Source organism: Mustelus asterias, chromosome 5, assembly GCF_964213995.1.
Source record: "Mustelus asterias chromosome 5, sMusAst1.hap1.1, whole genome shotgun sequence".
Lineage (NCBI taxonomy): Eukaryota > Metazoa > Chordata > Chondrichthyes > Carcharhiniformes > Triakidae > Mustelus > Mustelus asterias.
In genome coordinates, this window is record NC_135805.1 from 89,988,341 (window position 1) to 90,005,427 (window position 17,087).

The following is a 17,087-nucleotide window of genomic DNA, read 5'->3' on the forward strand; positions in this document are numbered from 1 at the left end:
GAAACTGGAGCACCCGGAGGAAACCTTGAAATAAGGACCAACATTCCACTTGTCTTCCTGATTACCTGCTGCACCTGTGTGCTAGCTTTCTGTGTCTCATGCACAAGTATACCCAAATCCCTTTGTGTTACAGCTTTCTGCAGTTTTTCTCCATTTAAATAGTACTCTATTCTTTTGTTCTTCCTTTCAAAATGAACAATTTCACATTTTCCCACGTTATACTCCATTTGCCAACTTTTTACGCAGACACGGGGAGAATGTGCAAACTCCACACAGACAGTGACTCAAGCTGGCAATTAAACCCGGGTCCCTGGCGCTGTGATGCAGCAGTGCTAACCACAGTGTCACCATGCCGTCCCTATTTAAGGCTACGATAGATTTTTAATCAGTAAGGGAATCAAAGATTACAGGTGGACTTGAGGAGTGTTGGATCAGCAACATTCAAATCTATTTGAATGGCAGAACAGACTCAAGGGGCTGAACATCCCACTCCTGTTCCTATTTCTTATGGTCTTATGGAGAGATTGTAGTTATATGGATGGAGCAGAGAAGCTGTGGTTGTTATTCGAGCAGTGTTGGCCAAGAGGAGATTTTGTTAAAAGTTTAAAATTTATTTTTTTAGTCACATTTAGGCTTACATTCACACTGCAATGAAGTTATTGTAAAAATCCCGTAGTCGCCTGTTTGGGTACACCGAGGGAGAATTTAGCATGGTCAATGCACCTAACCAGCACGTCTTTCAGACTGTGGGAGGAAACCGGAGCACCCGGAGGAAACCCATGCAGACACGGGGAGAATGTGCAAACTCCCTGTGACCCAAGCTGGGAATCAAACCTCGGTCCCTGGCGCTGTGAGGCAACAGTGCTAACCACTGTGCCACCGTGGCTTAAAGAATGATGGAGTTAGACAGAGTCCATGAAAGAGAAACTGTTTCCAGTGGTGAAACAGAGTACAAAGATTTAAGGTAATTGACAAATGAACTCGAAGTGAATGGGGAAAGTCTTTTTATGCAACAGTGAATAGGATTTAACAGATTCAATGGTAGTGTTCAAAAGGGAATTGGATAAATAAGTGAAGAAAAACAGGTTGCAGAGATATGGGGAAAGGATGTGAGACTAACTGGGTGGCTCTTGGAGCCAGAGCTATCTCAGTATTTGCAATGCCCATAAAAGCTCTTGGTTAAAAATATAAGGCTTATTGTTTTACCAAATTCTTTCCCTTTGGTTCCTGGCAAAATATCTCGCTTGACAGAAAGGTTTGGAGAATCACATAATGAGCTCATTATGCAGATTCATGATGATCCTGATTTTCCAATGGTGATTGTGACAAAGATCCAAATGCTTCAAATACCTTTTAAGTTGCTTAAACTGTGATTGGTGCATGTATCAAAATAATGGAGCACGGATTTTATTGTGAACAGATTTAACATCCATATTCTAGTAATCCCACAGCATCATTTAAGCACCAAATTTCTATAATTTCTGTATTTGCATAAACCTTAGCACACTTGAGATTTGCCCGAGAAATGATTCCTGGTTGACCTTTATGTTTACATGGTATTGTACAGCATTATGTAGTGAGTGCCAGTAACCTTACCCTGGCCCCCCACCACACAAGGGGAACCCCTCCATTGGGGCTCCTCAGCGGTCACGTCCCTGGAACTGGCCCCTGGCACAGATTAGCACTGTCAACCTGTGCCAGAGGCAGTGCCATCTTGTGCAAGGGGAAGTATCAGGGCACTACCTGGGCATGTCCATCTCTCCCTGAGGGCTGTACTTAACTTAGGATCCTGGCAATCTTCAACAGCCAGAACTGCTCCTGAGCTGCTCTGATAAGTGAAAGGTAGCACACCAGCACAAAGCCTCGGTCAAGTGGACGATGCAGTTGTCGTCTCCTAAATAAGACACCTCTTGCTGCCACGGACATGTGCATATGGCTGAAGAGACCATTATGGCTGCAGGTCTTGTGCTTTGGCAGAAACAATGAAGACAGCTACTCGATGATGACAAAACATGAGTGGTAACCCTCTAATGCAAATGGGGACACGTAACTCCATGATGTCTTTTAATACAATTTGCAGTCACTCTCAATAAAGAGGTTGACACATCTCCCTGACTTTAGATAAGGGGTGAGTAGCTAACATAAGTCAGCTCGACATGACAGAAATATGAGGCTCACAAAGGGAAGTGATCACTGAGTGGGAGCTTGGATCACTCTCACAATAAGAGGCCACAGAGATGCAGCAGCATGACATATTCAAATGGTGAGACACCATTGTCATGAATAGCGAATGTACTTACAAAGGTGCCTGATACGTAGTGAATGAACACCATGACCCAAATGTGATATCAATTTTCTTAATCTTTCTAACCCTACTTCTATGTCTAGGTACAACCCTGATACATGCAGCAGAGGCGGAGGCAACCTGCTGACTTTTACACCCCGTTGCCTTTGATGACTTTGGCGGGTGTCCTCGGGAGGGCTAGACCTGGAGAACCTCACTCTTCTCTGGGTCTCCTGCTGTGAGGCAGGTGCACCCTCCTCGGCCTGTGCAGCTGGAGGGAATGGGGTGACAGGCAGAGTGGATTGGGCTGAACACTCATCGAGTCACTGGACTGGTGTGTCTGGCTGCGGGTCCTCCTCCTGTGGGTGCCCGAGGGGCCCCTGCCTGACTCTGTGAATAGAAGGGGCCTCTGCAGGGTACCCCTACCAGGCTGAAGGTGTCATTTGTGCAGGACGATAGATGAGATGCTGATAAAGAGGCTTTCAATGCTGATATCTCCCCCGCTCATGTTGTGTGAGATCCCTGAGCTGTGAGATGCTTTGAATGCATGATGCCATTATGAGAGTGTGAGTTTGGAGTGAGCTGAAGGTTGGCTTACCCTGATGGAGCAGATGAGATGTTTCATCCTCTTCCTGCACGAGATGACATTTCTCTGGTGGTTGCAGACAAAGCTGACCTCCTCCTTGAATGCCTCCCAGGCCAGTGAGGTGAGGTTGCGGGACCTCTTGAATCCTTCCCTGGGAAATGGAACCTCCCGGTGTCAACGATCACCTCTAACTTAAAGTCCCCAGGGAGCCATGGCTAAACCTTGGTCCACTCTTCTTGTTGCTCGGGAACTTTGGACCACACAATCTGGCTACAGAGAGTAATGTGTGCGTATGGGTGGCTTTAAATATGGTACCAAGAAATTTGACCTCTATGAGGTATGACAGGTGGACGAATGAATGCTTGCCCTGCTATGAACAGCTCGCTTATGTATCATGAAGTTTCAAATAGAAGATCAGATGTGAGAACCAGATCCACTAAGCAGTGAGAAAATCACTGCTCATTCCACATACCAATGCATTTAGTCTCCAGAGCAGAATATTCCACCCAACATAACGTTAGCTATCTAAGACTCTCTAGGTTGGCCTGTCTTGACTCAGTCCAAGGTTTTATTTCTGTTGGAGGGGGAGGGAAAACAACACATTGTAGATTTAGTTGAATGATTCCAGTCTCGATTTATTTTCAGAAGATTACAATCCGTATGTTTTGGGTATTAAAACACTTGCATCATCTTTCAAATCAGGCCTCGTGTAAACTCCAAATAAGGACTGCTACCTTCAGCTTCTGGTGGGAACTGAGGTTTTTCCTCTACAGCCCAACTTGTTTATTTTCTTCTGACGTTTCGCTATGGCCAACTTCCACATCTAAAGGTCATCCATGGTCCATGTTCTGGATGAGGGAACTGCATTTGGATTTCCTTCAACAACATTCATCTAAACTTTGCAACATTTTATAGTCTGGTTTCCTCTGCAAAATTCAACTGCTCAGGATCAAAAATTGTATACATTTAACACCATTTAAACATTTTAAAGTGCTTATCCGTTCACCCAATTTGTGTTTCTCTTCAGATACTCGTGATTGTGTGTGTAAACTCCAACACCGGTTGTGATATTCCCAGGTGACTGGTTCACAATGCAGTCACATAAGTTCTAATCATCCACACAGTGAGAATGAACATCAGTTTTGAGCATCCACCCCAAAATGTGACTGGACCACATAAAACCTTTGCTCCCCTCTTACTAATTAAGAATCATCCAGGACACAAAGCAAATAGCAACTCCTTAAAGTCCTTCACTCTGTTTGCTCCCTTCAAACCCTAACCTCCCCCGACAAATGCAAGGAACTAATTGGGCAGGATTTTCCTATCCCGCCAGCAGCGATCAATTGCTGCTCTCCAAATTTTCCGGCTCTGCCTGTGCTGATGCCCACTGAGAGCGGGACTGGAAAATTCCAACCATTGTGTTCTTTGTCATGAAGATTGATGCCATTGGTTCAGTTGCCTCTGCAGCGTTCCTCTTTTCCCAGCCAAAACTCCCCTAAGATGCCCCCTGCTCTCAGTATGAAACTGTGCGCTGAATTTAGTGGTCATGTGGAGGGCCCATCCATCAGCTGGAAAACTGGTGGCAACTCAGTGCGGCCACTTTAGGAAGGCCCAACAGGATTATGTCCAACTTGGGCACTTACCTGCCCTGCTATTGGGCTTCCCGTCTCCTGTGAATGAAAGTTTTCTTCCCCACTTGCCCTCAGAAATCCTGGTGTGGATTTCTCCCAAGTACTGCCAGCCAATTGAGGCAGTCAGCTTTCAAGTCCTGGCAGTGCCACAGGGAGCAGTGGCCATTCCTGGCACTGCGATGTAGCCTATACCGGGGATCGATAATGGAGCCCAGAAAACAGGTAATTGGGGCGGGTTTAGAATCATAGAATCCCTACAGTACAGAAGGAGGCCATTCGGCCCATAGAGACTGCACCAACCACAATCCCACCCAGGCCCAATTCCCGTAACTCCACATATTTACCCTGCTAATCCCCCTGATTTAGCATGTCAATTTAGGATCAATTTAGCATGGCCAATCAACCAAACCTGCACACCTTTGGACTGGACTGTGGGAGAAAACTGGAGCACCCAGAGGAAACCCACGCAGACACGAGGAGAATGTGCAAACTCCACACGGTTAGTGACCTGAGGCTGGAATTGAACCCGGGTCCCTGGCACTGTGCGGGAGCAGTGCTAACCATTGTGCTACCGTGCCGCCCCTTTACTGGGAGGCCCTGGTGAGGGGGTGGGGGGAAAGTTTGGAGGGCAAGGGGGAGGTCTTATTCTTGGTCCCTCTGTCCCCACCCTGTGGATCCCTCATATTTTTTTAATTTATTATTTATTTGTGTCACAAGTAGGCTTACATTAACAATGCAATGAAGTTACTGTGAAAATCCCCCAGTCACCACACTCCGGCGCCTGTTCAGGTACACTGAGGGAGAATTTAACATGGCCAGTGCACCGAACCAACACGTCTTTTGGACTGTGGGAGGAAACTGGAGCACCTGGAGGAAACGCACACAGAACATGCAAACTCCGCATAGACAGTGACTCAAGCCAGGAATTGAACCCAGGTCCCTGGTGCTGTAAGGCAGCAGTGCTAACTACTGTGCCACCGTACCGCCCCATAAAGTGTCAGGAAAAGAGGGACCACAAGGCCTACCCGCCAGAGTATTCTTGGAGGTAAGCCGATGTGGCTTCGACCCCATGGTTAAATATTTTCACATGCTATTTTACCTGTGCTCACTCACATATATTAATGCTAATCCCTCAACACAAAGCCTGACCAAGAATTCATTTCTATTAGACAGGAAAAGGTTAGGTCAGCATGACTGATGTTTATATCATGCTGAGGGTCGGGGATTAGGAAATAGGAATGGATTTGACAGGACTGAGCACTTGGAGTAGCTTTTAAGCAGATTTCCCTGCAATCATTACTCTCATTACTCCATGCAGTTGTGACACATGAGTGGTGGAAGGGTTTGTTATGAATCTTCCCTGGCAATGGGGAGCCTTGTCTGCCAGATGTGCAGGTTGGAAATTCCGGTGTGTGCCACCCATGATTTCCAATTATTCATCAGAAAAATGGCACACAGTACCGGCTTCAACTTCTGATCCGCACTGCCAGCAAAGCTTCCCACTGGTAGGTTAGAGCCAGAAAACCAGCTCTATCTCATTCACCATTATTGCAGGTCTCAGATATGGCAACAAGATGAAAGATGGGTTACAGAAAGCTAAATGCCACAGAGGCTGGAGATCTGAAATGAAAACAGAGAATGCGGGAAATAACTAAGTAAGGTCTGACAGCATCCGTGGAGAAAGAAACAGAGTTTATGGTTCAGATTTTGGCTAGCGAGGTGGGAGAAAATATACTTTGTGTCGGTGTCCCATGGAGGAGGGTGCACCATTGGAAATGGAGCCAGGTGAGGTGAGGACACAGGGCTGGGGGAGGGGTGGGAACTGATGTGCATGAAGTAGAACAAGCACAGCCATGGGTCCTGTCAGCCAAGGTGGAGTGGATTTCTTGCTTGAGCATTAAGGAAGACATATCTGAAGCGCAGGTATGGAGGATAATGTCAGAACAGATGTCAAGGAGATGGAGATACAGGGAGAATGGAATAGAATCCCCTCTAGGAAGAGAGGTGGGAGGAAGGACAGTCAGGATAGCTGTGGGAGTGACTGGGCTTTTAGTGAATATTTGTTGACAGCCTAGTTCCAGAAATGACAAGAATGAAGTCAAGGAAGGCTGATAAAGGACCATCTGATAATGAGGGAAGGATGGACATTCGAAGCAAATGTTAATGATTTTTTTCAGTTCAGGGTGAGAGGCAGAAACCACACTGACACAATGTACTTGAGAAAGAAATGGTAGCGGGGACCCGAGTAGGACTGGAATAAAGAATCTTCTACGTATGCCAAAAAATGTCAGGACCCATACAGGTTCTGATTGCAACACATTTCACTTGGAAGTGAGTAAGTGGAATCAAAGGGAATTGTTCAATGTGAGAGCAAGTTCAATCAGATGGAGAAAGGTGGATAGGGATGGAAGTGTAGCAATATCAGACATCCATAATGAAAAGTTTACAAAGCCAGGGAAGTGGTGGAGGATATCAGAAGACTTGCACAATGTGCACAATGTGCAATGAAGAGACTGGACAAGGAAGAAGAAACATTTGTGATCAGTTCAGTTGTTTCAGAGTTATACTATAGCACTTAAAAGAATATTTTCTAGAATATTTCCCAAAATAGTTATTTGGTAACGTGCTGTCATAGGTCTTCCAAATTTATGCTGCTTCAAGTCGCTAACTCCACTTGCTGTACAGATTGAGAAATCATGGAAGGCATTCCTGTAATTTCTAATATGCATGGCTGGCAAGCAAGACTCCCCATGCATTGCATAAGCGCAGAAATCAATCCCCTTCTCATTGAGAATTCTGAATAGTCCCTGTGTATTTATCCAAACTTAACTGCTTAATTCATAGGCTTTGTTGTAACTGGTTTTACCCACACAGGTCATGTGCTCAAGCTATTATTGACTTTATGCACACAAACGTGGACACACGCATGCACACACACCAACAGCAGAAAATCCATTTTGTGGTCAGCAGGACAATCTACCACTATTACAGAATCACACAGAGCAGAAGAGGCTCTTTGACCCATTGCGTCCGCTCCAACACATTAGAAACACCTGACCTACCTAATCCCATTTACCAACATTTGGCCCATAGCCTTGAATGTTATGATGTGCCAAGTGCTCATCCAGGTACTTTTTAAAGGACATGAAGCAACCCCCTCTACCACCCTCCCAAGCAGTGCATTCCAGACCGTCACCCTCTGGGTAAAGAAGGTTTTCCTTGTATCTCCCCCCCAAACCTCCTGTCCCTCACCTTGAACTTGTGTCCCCTCATGACTGACCCTTCAACCAAGGGGAACAGCTGCTCCTTATCGACCCTGTCTAAGCCCCTTATAATTTTGTACACCTCGATCAGATCACCCTTCAGTTTTCTCTGCTCCAACGAAAACAACCCAAGCCTACACAACCTATCTTCATAACTCAAATGTTCCACCCCAGGCGGCATCCTGGTGAATCTCCTCTGCACCTCCTCTAGTGCAATCACATCCTTCCAATCATGTGGCGACCAGAACTGCACACAGACTTCTAGCTGTAGCCTCACCAATGTTCTATACAACTCCAGCACAACTTCCCTGCTTTTGTAATCTATGACTCGATTGATAAAGGCAAGTGTCCCATATGCCTTTTTCACCACCCCACTAACGTGCCCTTCCGCCTTCAGAGATCTATGGACAAACATGCCAAGGTCACTTTATTCCACAGAGCTTCCTTGTGTCATGCCGTTCATTGAATACTTCCTTGTCAAAGTGCTCCTTCCAAAGTGTATCACCTCACACTTTTCAGGGTTAAATTCCATCTGTTACTTATCTGCCCATTTGACCATTCTATCTATATCTTCCTGGAGCCCAAGACACTCAACCACTAAACAGGTTGCAGGCAAAATGTGGTAGCTCTGCTGAAGGGACAATAATAAGCTGGTGCAATACAAATATTTCACACTTCAGCATATTTTTACCTTGGTTATCATGAAAGATATTGCATAGTAAAAACAGTACTTTATTGCTGCCTGATTTAATAAGAAAAGGCATTAAGTACTTCTTTGCAGGTCAGACTGAAACAGGGTGAAGATATTTGGTAATAAGTGGGAATGCAAACAAAGCAACTTTTTGATTTTTGTTAAAGTTGGAAAATTGAAGCGATCAAACCTTTACATTAGAAATCATGCAAAGATTGTGTAATCAGCTGGGATCTTTGGCATGATTTCTTTGTTACTGTAGGAGTCAATATATGCATTGTCAGAGGTGAGGTTGTCGGTGTTACAGAGGTGGTATGCTAATACAAGGTATCTATATCAATGGGTGGCCTTCTTAAATAAAATGTAAACAATTTTTAAACTTAAATTGCAAGTCTTCGTGTGGTCTCTAATGATTACACACATTATCAATCTCTGTCCAGGAAGAAAGTAATCAGTCAATAGATGATTATCAGTTATGCCACCACCATCTTGGTAAGCAGGTATGATCCATTATAAGAAAGGAGGATTAGGCACCAAAAAACTGTGTTATAGTGCTGTGGTTCGCAAACGTACAGGTCTTACAATGAACTGGTGTGAGACCAGCTTGCATCAGCAAAAGGCACCAGCTGCTTCATTTGGTTACTTCACTCGTTCCCCCTCCATCACCCCCGCTAACCCCCCACGACCAGGGAGTTTCTACAACAGTACAAGCTTCATCTCGGCGGTCAACAGAGAGTCTAACCCGGTGCATGAAAGAGTTCCTTAAAATGTTGCAACAGAATTACAGAAATGTTGGAAAAAGCTATTCTGTTCTACATCTTAACCAAATGAACAAATCTGTGATTGAAAGGTCAGGTGAAAGGGTACATGGCACGATGGTTCAGGACTTTCAAAAGAACATGGTGGAGGCTTCTCCGCAGATCAGACTGAAACAGGGTGAAGATACTTTAGCTTGTTGTTTGATTGACGACTGACCAATGCAGGCCAAAAAGGTGATGTCACAATGGTAGAATTTCTAGTTATGCTAGTATATATTTATTTTAATTGTAGGTAAGAAACACCGCAAATTTATTAATGTTGTCCCCGTTCCATAATGGGTGTTCTTTTCATTTACTTATATTTTTCCTGTTTTTGTCTTCTTATTCCTTCACTTTAGTCTCTCACCTCCATGCATTCTTCTCACGCTAGGAGGGTGAGTAAAAAGGCTGCAGACCCCACTGATGCTTCTCACTTGAATGCCACTCCATTGCTTAGCCAAGAGGAAGCACTCTTACCGTGGGGTGAGATGGAAAGAATATCATATTTTCCCCGAAGTGGGAATCTTCACCCCCTCCCCCAGACTGAGGTACAGTGTCTAAACCATTACACTACTGGGTTACTTTGTTTCAGTGAATAATTTTGTCACCCAGCGCATAAAGCAGGGGTGCGTAGAGTAATCGCACAAATTCCTGTGTGTGTTATCAGGACATTTCTGATTGGTTGTTGCCCTGAGATGCCTTAATGATGTCATAATCTTGTTTCTAAGGAAACCATCTTTTTGTCACTGACTGAATGATTGAACATAATGGCAGCAGGTATTGGTTAAGATCCAATAGAGTGATGCCCGAGCCCCTCGCTCCAAATATTGTACGCCTATCATGGGAAACTTTAATCAGAAAATCACATCCATAACGTAAGCAGTGATGCCCCATGATTTCCTGAACAGTGCTCCCATGGAGTGCTGTTTTGTACCAAGAGCGTCTTGAAATAGATTGGGCTCATGAAATTAACCCCTAATGTAGAATGGAATTGTCCAATGGATAGAATTGATCTCCCTGGATGGTTCAGCAAGTTTACCAGAGAAAAGCTGAGCCAAAACGGATCAGAAAGGTTCAACCTGCTACTGACGAAGTGTTAGGTGATCCCATCTAGGTTCAGGAGGGAAGGATGAATCATGGCTCCCACTTCTGATCACAATCTAGAGACATGTACTTGTGAGTTGATGAGGGCAGGATACAGCTTTGTGGTGGTGACATTCGCCACTGTTATGGTCAAGAAACCTGCTGATGCTCGCTGGATAGATTCAAATCAATATAGCTCAGGAAGAGTCAACATCTTCAGGAAAGAGGAAAGAAAACTGATGAGGTGAAAAAGAGCAGGATGAGGAAAAGAAATTTGGAAAGTTAGCCTGTAGAATAGGCTGTCTCTTCCATGAGCTTTCAGGGGATTTTGGAAATGTCATGGTAAGGAGTGTTTGTGAGTGGAATTTTTTTCCCACACTGCCACCTTCCATTAAGAGTAACCAGCACTCCCTGATTGATAATGACATTGCTCCGAAACAATGTAGAGCATTCTCCACAAGGCGTTGACATTACATGAATCTTTAACCTCAGGAAAATCACACTGCTGACTGGTTGGTTATATGACCTTTATATTCCCCAAGCCTTTGGACTATTTCCAAGGATGTTTATTAAGTGATGAATTTTAGTTCTGTGTGATTCTATTAACTCCAAGATCACTTCCCAAACTTCAAACGATTAATGAAAATTTCTCAGGCCAATCATTAGTGAAGTTTAGTGAAGATTTCCTTTGTTGAGAGAAATGGTAAGTGGATCATTATAATTTGTACCTATGATTTCCACTTGAAATAGTGAATGCAAATGTACATATAATTGATTTTTCACACACGATAACCAGAGGAATTCTTACCTGCTTGACTATGTGAAATCATTCTTTATATTATAGTGTTTTTGCATTGTTATTTATGTAGTTACTGTGAGTAACATCAATAAAACTGCCAGTCATATCCTATCTAGGATATCAGGAAATAAATCTGAACTAAGCAAAGCATGCAGAGTGATTACAAATTTGATATATTTTGAACACATCCTGTTTTTCCACTCCCACCCCACCCAGTCCACTTTTCTCCCGCTTTCCATTCACTCTCCAACAACTGGGAGACTGACATGGAAATCCGAAGACTTCTTCATCACTCCAATAGCAGCGCATTGTATAGCAGAGGTTCAGAGAGTTGTAAGGTGAAACACAGAACTCTCTGAACCTCTACTATAGCAATGTAACAGTTTAAAGTTTGAACTTGTTACCACAACAGTCACTTTTTCGCCCCTCCCCCCAGCGACCACCACTTCACCTCCAGCGCTCTCGGCACTCCCCTCCCACCTACTGTATATCCCACCCCACTTCCCTGCAGGAATAAGAACAGTGACTTCAGTGTTGGACCAGCAATTTTAGAGATATCTCTTAGAATACTAAAACGTGACTTTTTTAAGCCCTTCCTTGTTCCAACAGGACGCATGATTTAAAAAAAACTTTTGTTGCCTCACCAGTCAAAATATGTAACTTTATCCCCATCTAGTGGCTAAATGTAATTTTGTTACATAAGGGCTTTCTGCTGAAGATGCCTGATGACTTTGGTACAGAACCCACTCACACACGCACAACATGCAGTGAAAGTAATGCTGCCACAGGAAATGTAACAGAGAAGATCATTGGTGTGTTGAAATAATACCTCTGCCACCTGGACCATGCTGGAGGAGCCATGCAGCATTCAGTAGAATGGCTGTCAAGATTCTTGGTTGCCTGCTGCACAACCTCACCAACATGAAGAGTTAGACCTGATACCTGCTGTACAGCAAGCAGCTGAGGCCATGAAGAGGAAGAGGAGGAAGAGAAAGGAAGGAGGCAACTTAGACAGCCACTGTACTGAGTGCAATACCAGTTACTGTAAATCCAACTTTTTACTCACCAATATTCCTGCACCTTACCTTAGAACATAGAACATAGAACATAGAACATAGAACATTACAGCGCAGAACAGGCCCTTCGGCCCACGATGTTGCACCGACCAGTTAAAAAAAAAACTGTGACCCTCCAACCTAAACCAATTTCTTTTCGTCCATGAACCTATCTACGGATCTCTTAAACGCCCCCAAACTAGGCGCATTTACTACTGATGCTGGCAGGGCATTCCAATCCCTCACCACCCTCTGGGTAAAGAACCTACCCCTGACATCGGTTCTATAACTACCCCCCCTCAATTTAAAGCCATGCCCCCTCGTGCTGGATTTCTCCATCAGAGGAAAAAGGCTATCACTATCCACCCTATCTAAACCTCTAATCATCTTATATGTTTCAATAAGATCCCCTCTTAGCCGCCGCCTTTCCAGCGAAAACAATCCCAAATCCCTCAGCCTCTCCTCATAGGATCTCCCCTCCATACCAGGCAACATCCTGGTAAACCTCCTCTGCACCCTCTCCAAAGCCTCCACATCCTTCCTGTAATGTGGGGACCAGAACTGCACACAGTACTCCAAGTGCGGCCGCACCAGAGTTGTGTACAGTTGCAACATAACGCTACGACTCCTAAATTCAATCCCCCTACCAATAAACGCCAAGACACCATATGCCTTCTTAACAACCTTATCTACTTGATTCCCAACTTTCAGGGATCTATGCACACATACACCTAGATCCCTCTGCTCCTCCACACTATTCATAGTCCTCCCGTTAGCCCTATACTCAACACATCTGTTATTCCTACCAAAGTGAATTACCTCACACTTCTCCGCATTAAACTCCATCCGCCACCTCTCGGCCCAACTTTGCAACCTGTCTAAGTCTTCCTGCAAACTACGACACCCTTCCTCACTGTCTACCACACCACCGACTTTGGTGTCATCAGCAAATTTGCTAATCCACCCAACTATACCCTCATCCAGATCATTAATAAATATTACAAACAGCAGTGGCCCCAAAACAGATCCCTGAGGTACACCACTTGTAACCGCACTCCATGATGAATATTTACTATCAACCACCACCCTCTGTTTCCTATCCGCTAGCCAATTCCTGATCCAATTTCCTAGATCACCCCCAATCCCATACATCTGCATACATACACCTGCATACACCTGCATACATACACCCCCAATCCCATACATCCCATACACCTTCCCTCTGTACTGACCATCACAGCATCTGCTTGACCCCAGTGCAAAAATGAATAAGAACCAACCCAAAAACGCAGCATATTTATAAATGAAATGGTATCATATCGTGCACAAAAGTCAATTAATCATCACTCTGCATTCCCCTGGTGTCTGTCTTCCATGTATGTTACTGTCCTGGTGCTCCTACACAGTAATGGCTGAGGTCCTCCTGTGGTCTAGTGGTGTAGGTCACTGAACAGGTAAACCACAAACCTAGAGCAATGTGGGGTTTCAGGCTCGAATCCCACCACAATAGATGATAAGTTGTCTTGTGGCAGGCATGGATGAGCTGAAGATTTTTTTGCTTCTCGGCCTTTTGTTAAGATCCAGCGTCAGATCAAGCCCAAGGTCAGGTGCAATGCCTGATCTTGTCAGCTGGGATCTTGCATGTCTCTCTTGTGGGGACTATAAATTGGATTCAATTTGAATTTGGATTTTGGAGCCAACAAGGAGATGGATTCGCGCTTGCCCGGTCCACCTTGTGTATCCGCTTTGTAACTTTAAGAATGGAGTAAAAAAAAAGAAAGCTGATGGCTTTAAATGGGGGAGAGTGAAGATGACCTTGGAGGATGACCTTGAGCAACTGTGGAGCCAGTAGGCCCAGTTAAGGCTGCAGTATCTTGTCAGAGACCGGCTGGCTGAGAGACAAAAGGAACAGTAATGTTGGGGTGAGAGGACGAATGCTGTGTTCTTCAGCAGCTTTATGATCCACGCAACCACTGTCACTCCCCCAGCAATTCCAGTAATTTGTTGGAGGGCGTCAGAGCGCGATGGAGGCAGGGTCATTAAATATTTCTAAGGCAGAGATAGATAGATTCTTGACTAACAAGAGGGTCAAAATTATCAGGTGAGGCCACAATCAGATCAGCCATGCTCCTTATGAGTGGCAGAGCAGGCTCAAGTGGTCGAATTACCAATTCCTAATCCATACATTCATCTATAGCTAGACCGCTGTGACATCATGCACCCTTTTAGAGACTAATCCACAGCCACGATGGCTGTAGTGTAAACTTGTGTGGCAGCAAGCTGAACTTGCATGTCAGCAGTCTGAGGTCCTATCAGATACAGATCATGTTTGGGTCCAAAGTTGTAGAGCTGGCCACTACTTGCATGCTTGGAAATGATGGACTTGAAGGTCTTTGTAAAATCTCTGTATGGAGTTAATGTTCAGTTCATCTGTGCTCCTTGACATTAAGCATAGGCATTCTGGCAGGTTTCACAATGCAATAAGCGTTTTGCTTTGCATACCCTCAGCGCTTTTCTGTAGGTTGCCCCAGGTCTTCACCTGAGTCCTCTGTAGCAAAAACTGTTGCGACCTTACCCTCAATGATCTGGCACCTGCCGTATCCTCATGGTCTGCTTACATCACACTAATGCTGGGTGTCTCACGCCAAGCAGATCATGTCCCTGATTTACCCTCTAAGATGCAAGCTACGTCAGCATCTGAGCTTGTGGCTTTGAATGTGAAATTAAACGATGGTGCGTCTTCATCATCTCTTACTTCTTGGTGTTCCTCCATTGCCAACTTCCGGGGGGTCACCAGTGACCAGAAAGTGAACTAGACCCGCCATATAAACGCTGTGACTACCAGAGCGGGTCAAAGGCTGGGGATTTTGCAGCAAATAAGTCACTTCTTGACTCCCCAAAGCCTGTCCACCAGCTACAAGGTACAGATCAGGAATGTGATGGAATACTCTTCACCTGCCTAGATGATGCAGCTCTGCTGCAGAAACAACAGGAAGTAACCGTACCAGCAAACGGAGGCAAATAAAGGCCAGCACATCTTAAGATATACGTATGTTGGGACTGGATGAAAGCTGAAAGGAAGTCCAATCCATGACAAATCCAATCTTCAACATCAAAACTATCACCAGAATCGGCAGCTGGAACATCCGAACACTCTTCCCATGGGGGAAGATGTCCCAGGTGCTGCAAGAGTTGAGAATTTATCGATTTGGCATCTTAGGCCTCAGTGAGATACTGTAGACAAGACAAGGACAAATCAATGGTGAGGGTGCAATGATTCTGTACTATGGACCAAAAGAACACCACAACCATGGAGTTGGCTTTATACTCAAAAGATGCTCAGCACAAGCATTAGTTTAAAGTTTATTTATTAGTGTCACAAGTAGGTTTACAACTGCAATGAAGTTACTGTGAAAATCCCCTAGTCGCCACATTCCGGCACCTGTTCGAGTACACTGAGGGAGAATTTAGCATGGCCAATGCACCTAACCAGCACGTCTTTGGACTGTGGGAGGAAACTGGAGCACCTGGAAGAAACCCATGGAGAACTTTCAAACTTCACACAGACAGTGACTCAAGCCGGGAATCAAACCCAGGTCCCTGGCGCTGTGAGGCAGCAGTGCTAACCACTGTGCCAGGTTGGGTGGAAGCCAGTAAACCATTGCATCATCACCACCAGGTCCCACACAAGGCATACCAAAGTCACTGTCATGCAGTTTAAGCACCAATAGGCAGACACACAGGAGAAAGATGAACTCAACCAATAATTGCAGGTCACACTGGATGAAGCACCCAGCTGCGATATCAAGCTACCAATCGGTGACCTCAAGGACTAAACAGAGCCAGGGTCCCATAGATCAGCAAGCATGTTCAGTGGAAATGGTGAGTATCTCCTCGCCTCCTGCAACAACAGCATTGGAAATACCATCTTCAAACACGAGGACATGCATAAAAAGACATGGAGGTCTCCAGCAGGTAACACCCAGAATAAAATTGATTATATATGCATCAGCATCAAATGGAGGACATCCCAACAAGGTGTCGAGATGCTGATGTAGGATTGGGCCACCGCCTTGTGTTCAGCAAGATCAACCTGAAGCTGAAGAAGACAACAAGCACAAAGTCACAATGGCCATTTGCAACAGAGAAATGGGATGTGATTGAAGGACAGGGAGCAGGAAGCCAGGTGGGTGGAAACTTTCAAGAGATCCTCATCCCAAACCCAGTTCCATGTTTGAGTTTGATGACAGCTCAGCAGCTGAATGTCAACCTAGGAGAAATCGCAAGGTCAGAGATCCAAAGAGCCAGCAAGAGCCTGAAGAATAGCAAGGTACCTCAGACTGATGGGATATCAGCAAAGCTATTGGAAGATGGCAAGAAAACCATCTTAATGGATCTGTTCAACAAGATTTGGTCTCTGGAGAACATCTCAGATGACTGGAGGGGAGGAATAATCATCAAGCTATCAAATAAAGGGAACCTCTGTGCCTGCAACATCTGGAGGGACATAACTCTGATGTCAGTACCTGGCAAGCTCTTCAACATGGTACTCGTCAACAGATTGAAAGCAGAAATAGATAGTATCCTTCATGAAGACCTGGCAGGTTTCCAAATAGCTGGAACATCATTGAACAGAGCCTAGAATATTGCTACTTGCTATCGACTTCATTTATCTCAAAAAAGCTTTTGAGAGTGTCCATCAGAGATCACTGTGGTACATTGCGAGACAGTGCGGCATCCGGGAGCAGTTTATTAACATCTTCAGAGCCTCGTAGCTGCTGCGTCAAGACCCGCATGGGGACTATGGGCTCATTCAGCATCATCACAGGAGTGCAGCAAGGCTGCATACTCTCCCCATTCCTTTTCTTCTTGGTTATTGATTTCATCGTGAGGAAGCT

At 44.9% G+C, this 17,087-nt stretch overlaps 1 protein-coding gene across 13 annotated transcripts in view; it reads left to right on the top strand.

Moving 5' to 3' along the window:
• dnmt3aa (DNA (cytosine-5-)-methyltransferase 3 alpha a) overlaps window positions 1-17,087 on the top strand; it is a 516,733-nt gene that overhangs the window by 331,014 nt on the left and 168,632 nt on the right. For 10 of the 13 annotated variants that reach the window (XR_013497772.1, XR_013497773.1, XM_078213021.1 and 7 more), the window contains one exon: window positions 9,612-9,800. Coding sequence is in view for 11 of the 13 variants with exons in the window: in XM_078213021.1 (XP_078069147.1) it covers window positions 9,612-9,800 (189 nt within the window). In the remaining 2 variants the exon portion in view is untranslated. The remainder of the gene's footprint in view (window positions 1-9,611; window positions 9,801-17,087) is intronic. The other 3 variants (XM_078213025.1, XM_078213027.1, XM_078213030.1) reach the window with 1 other exon arrangement.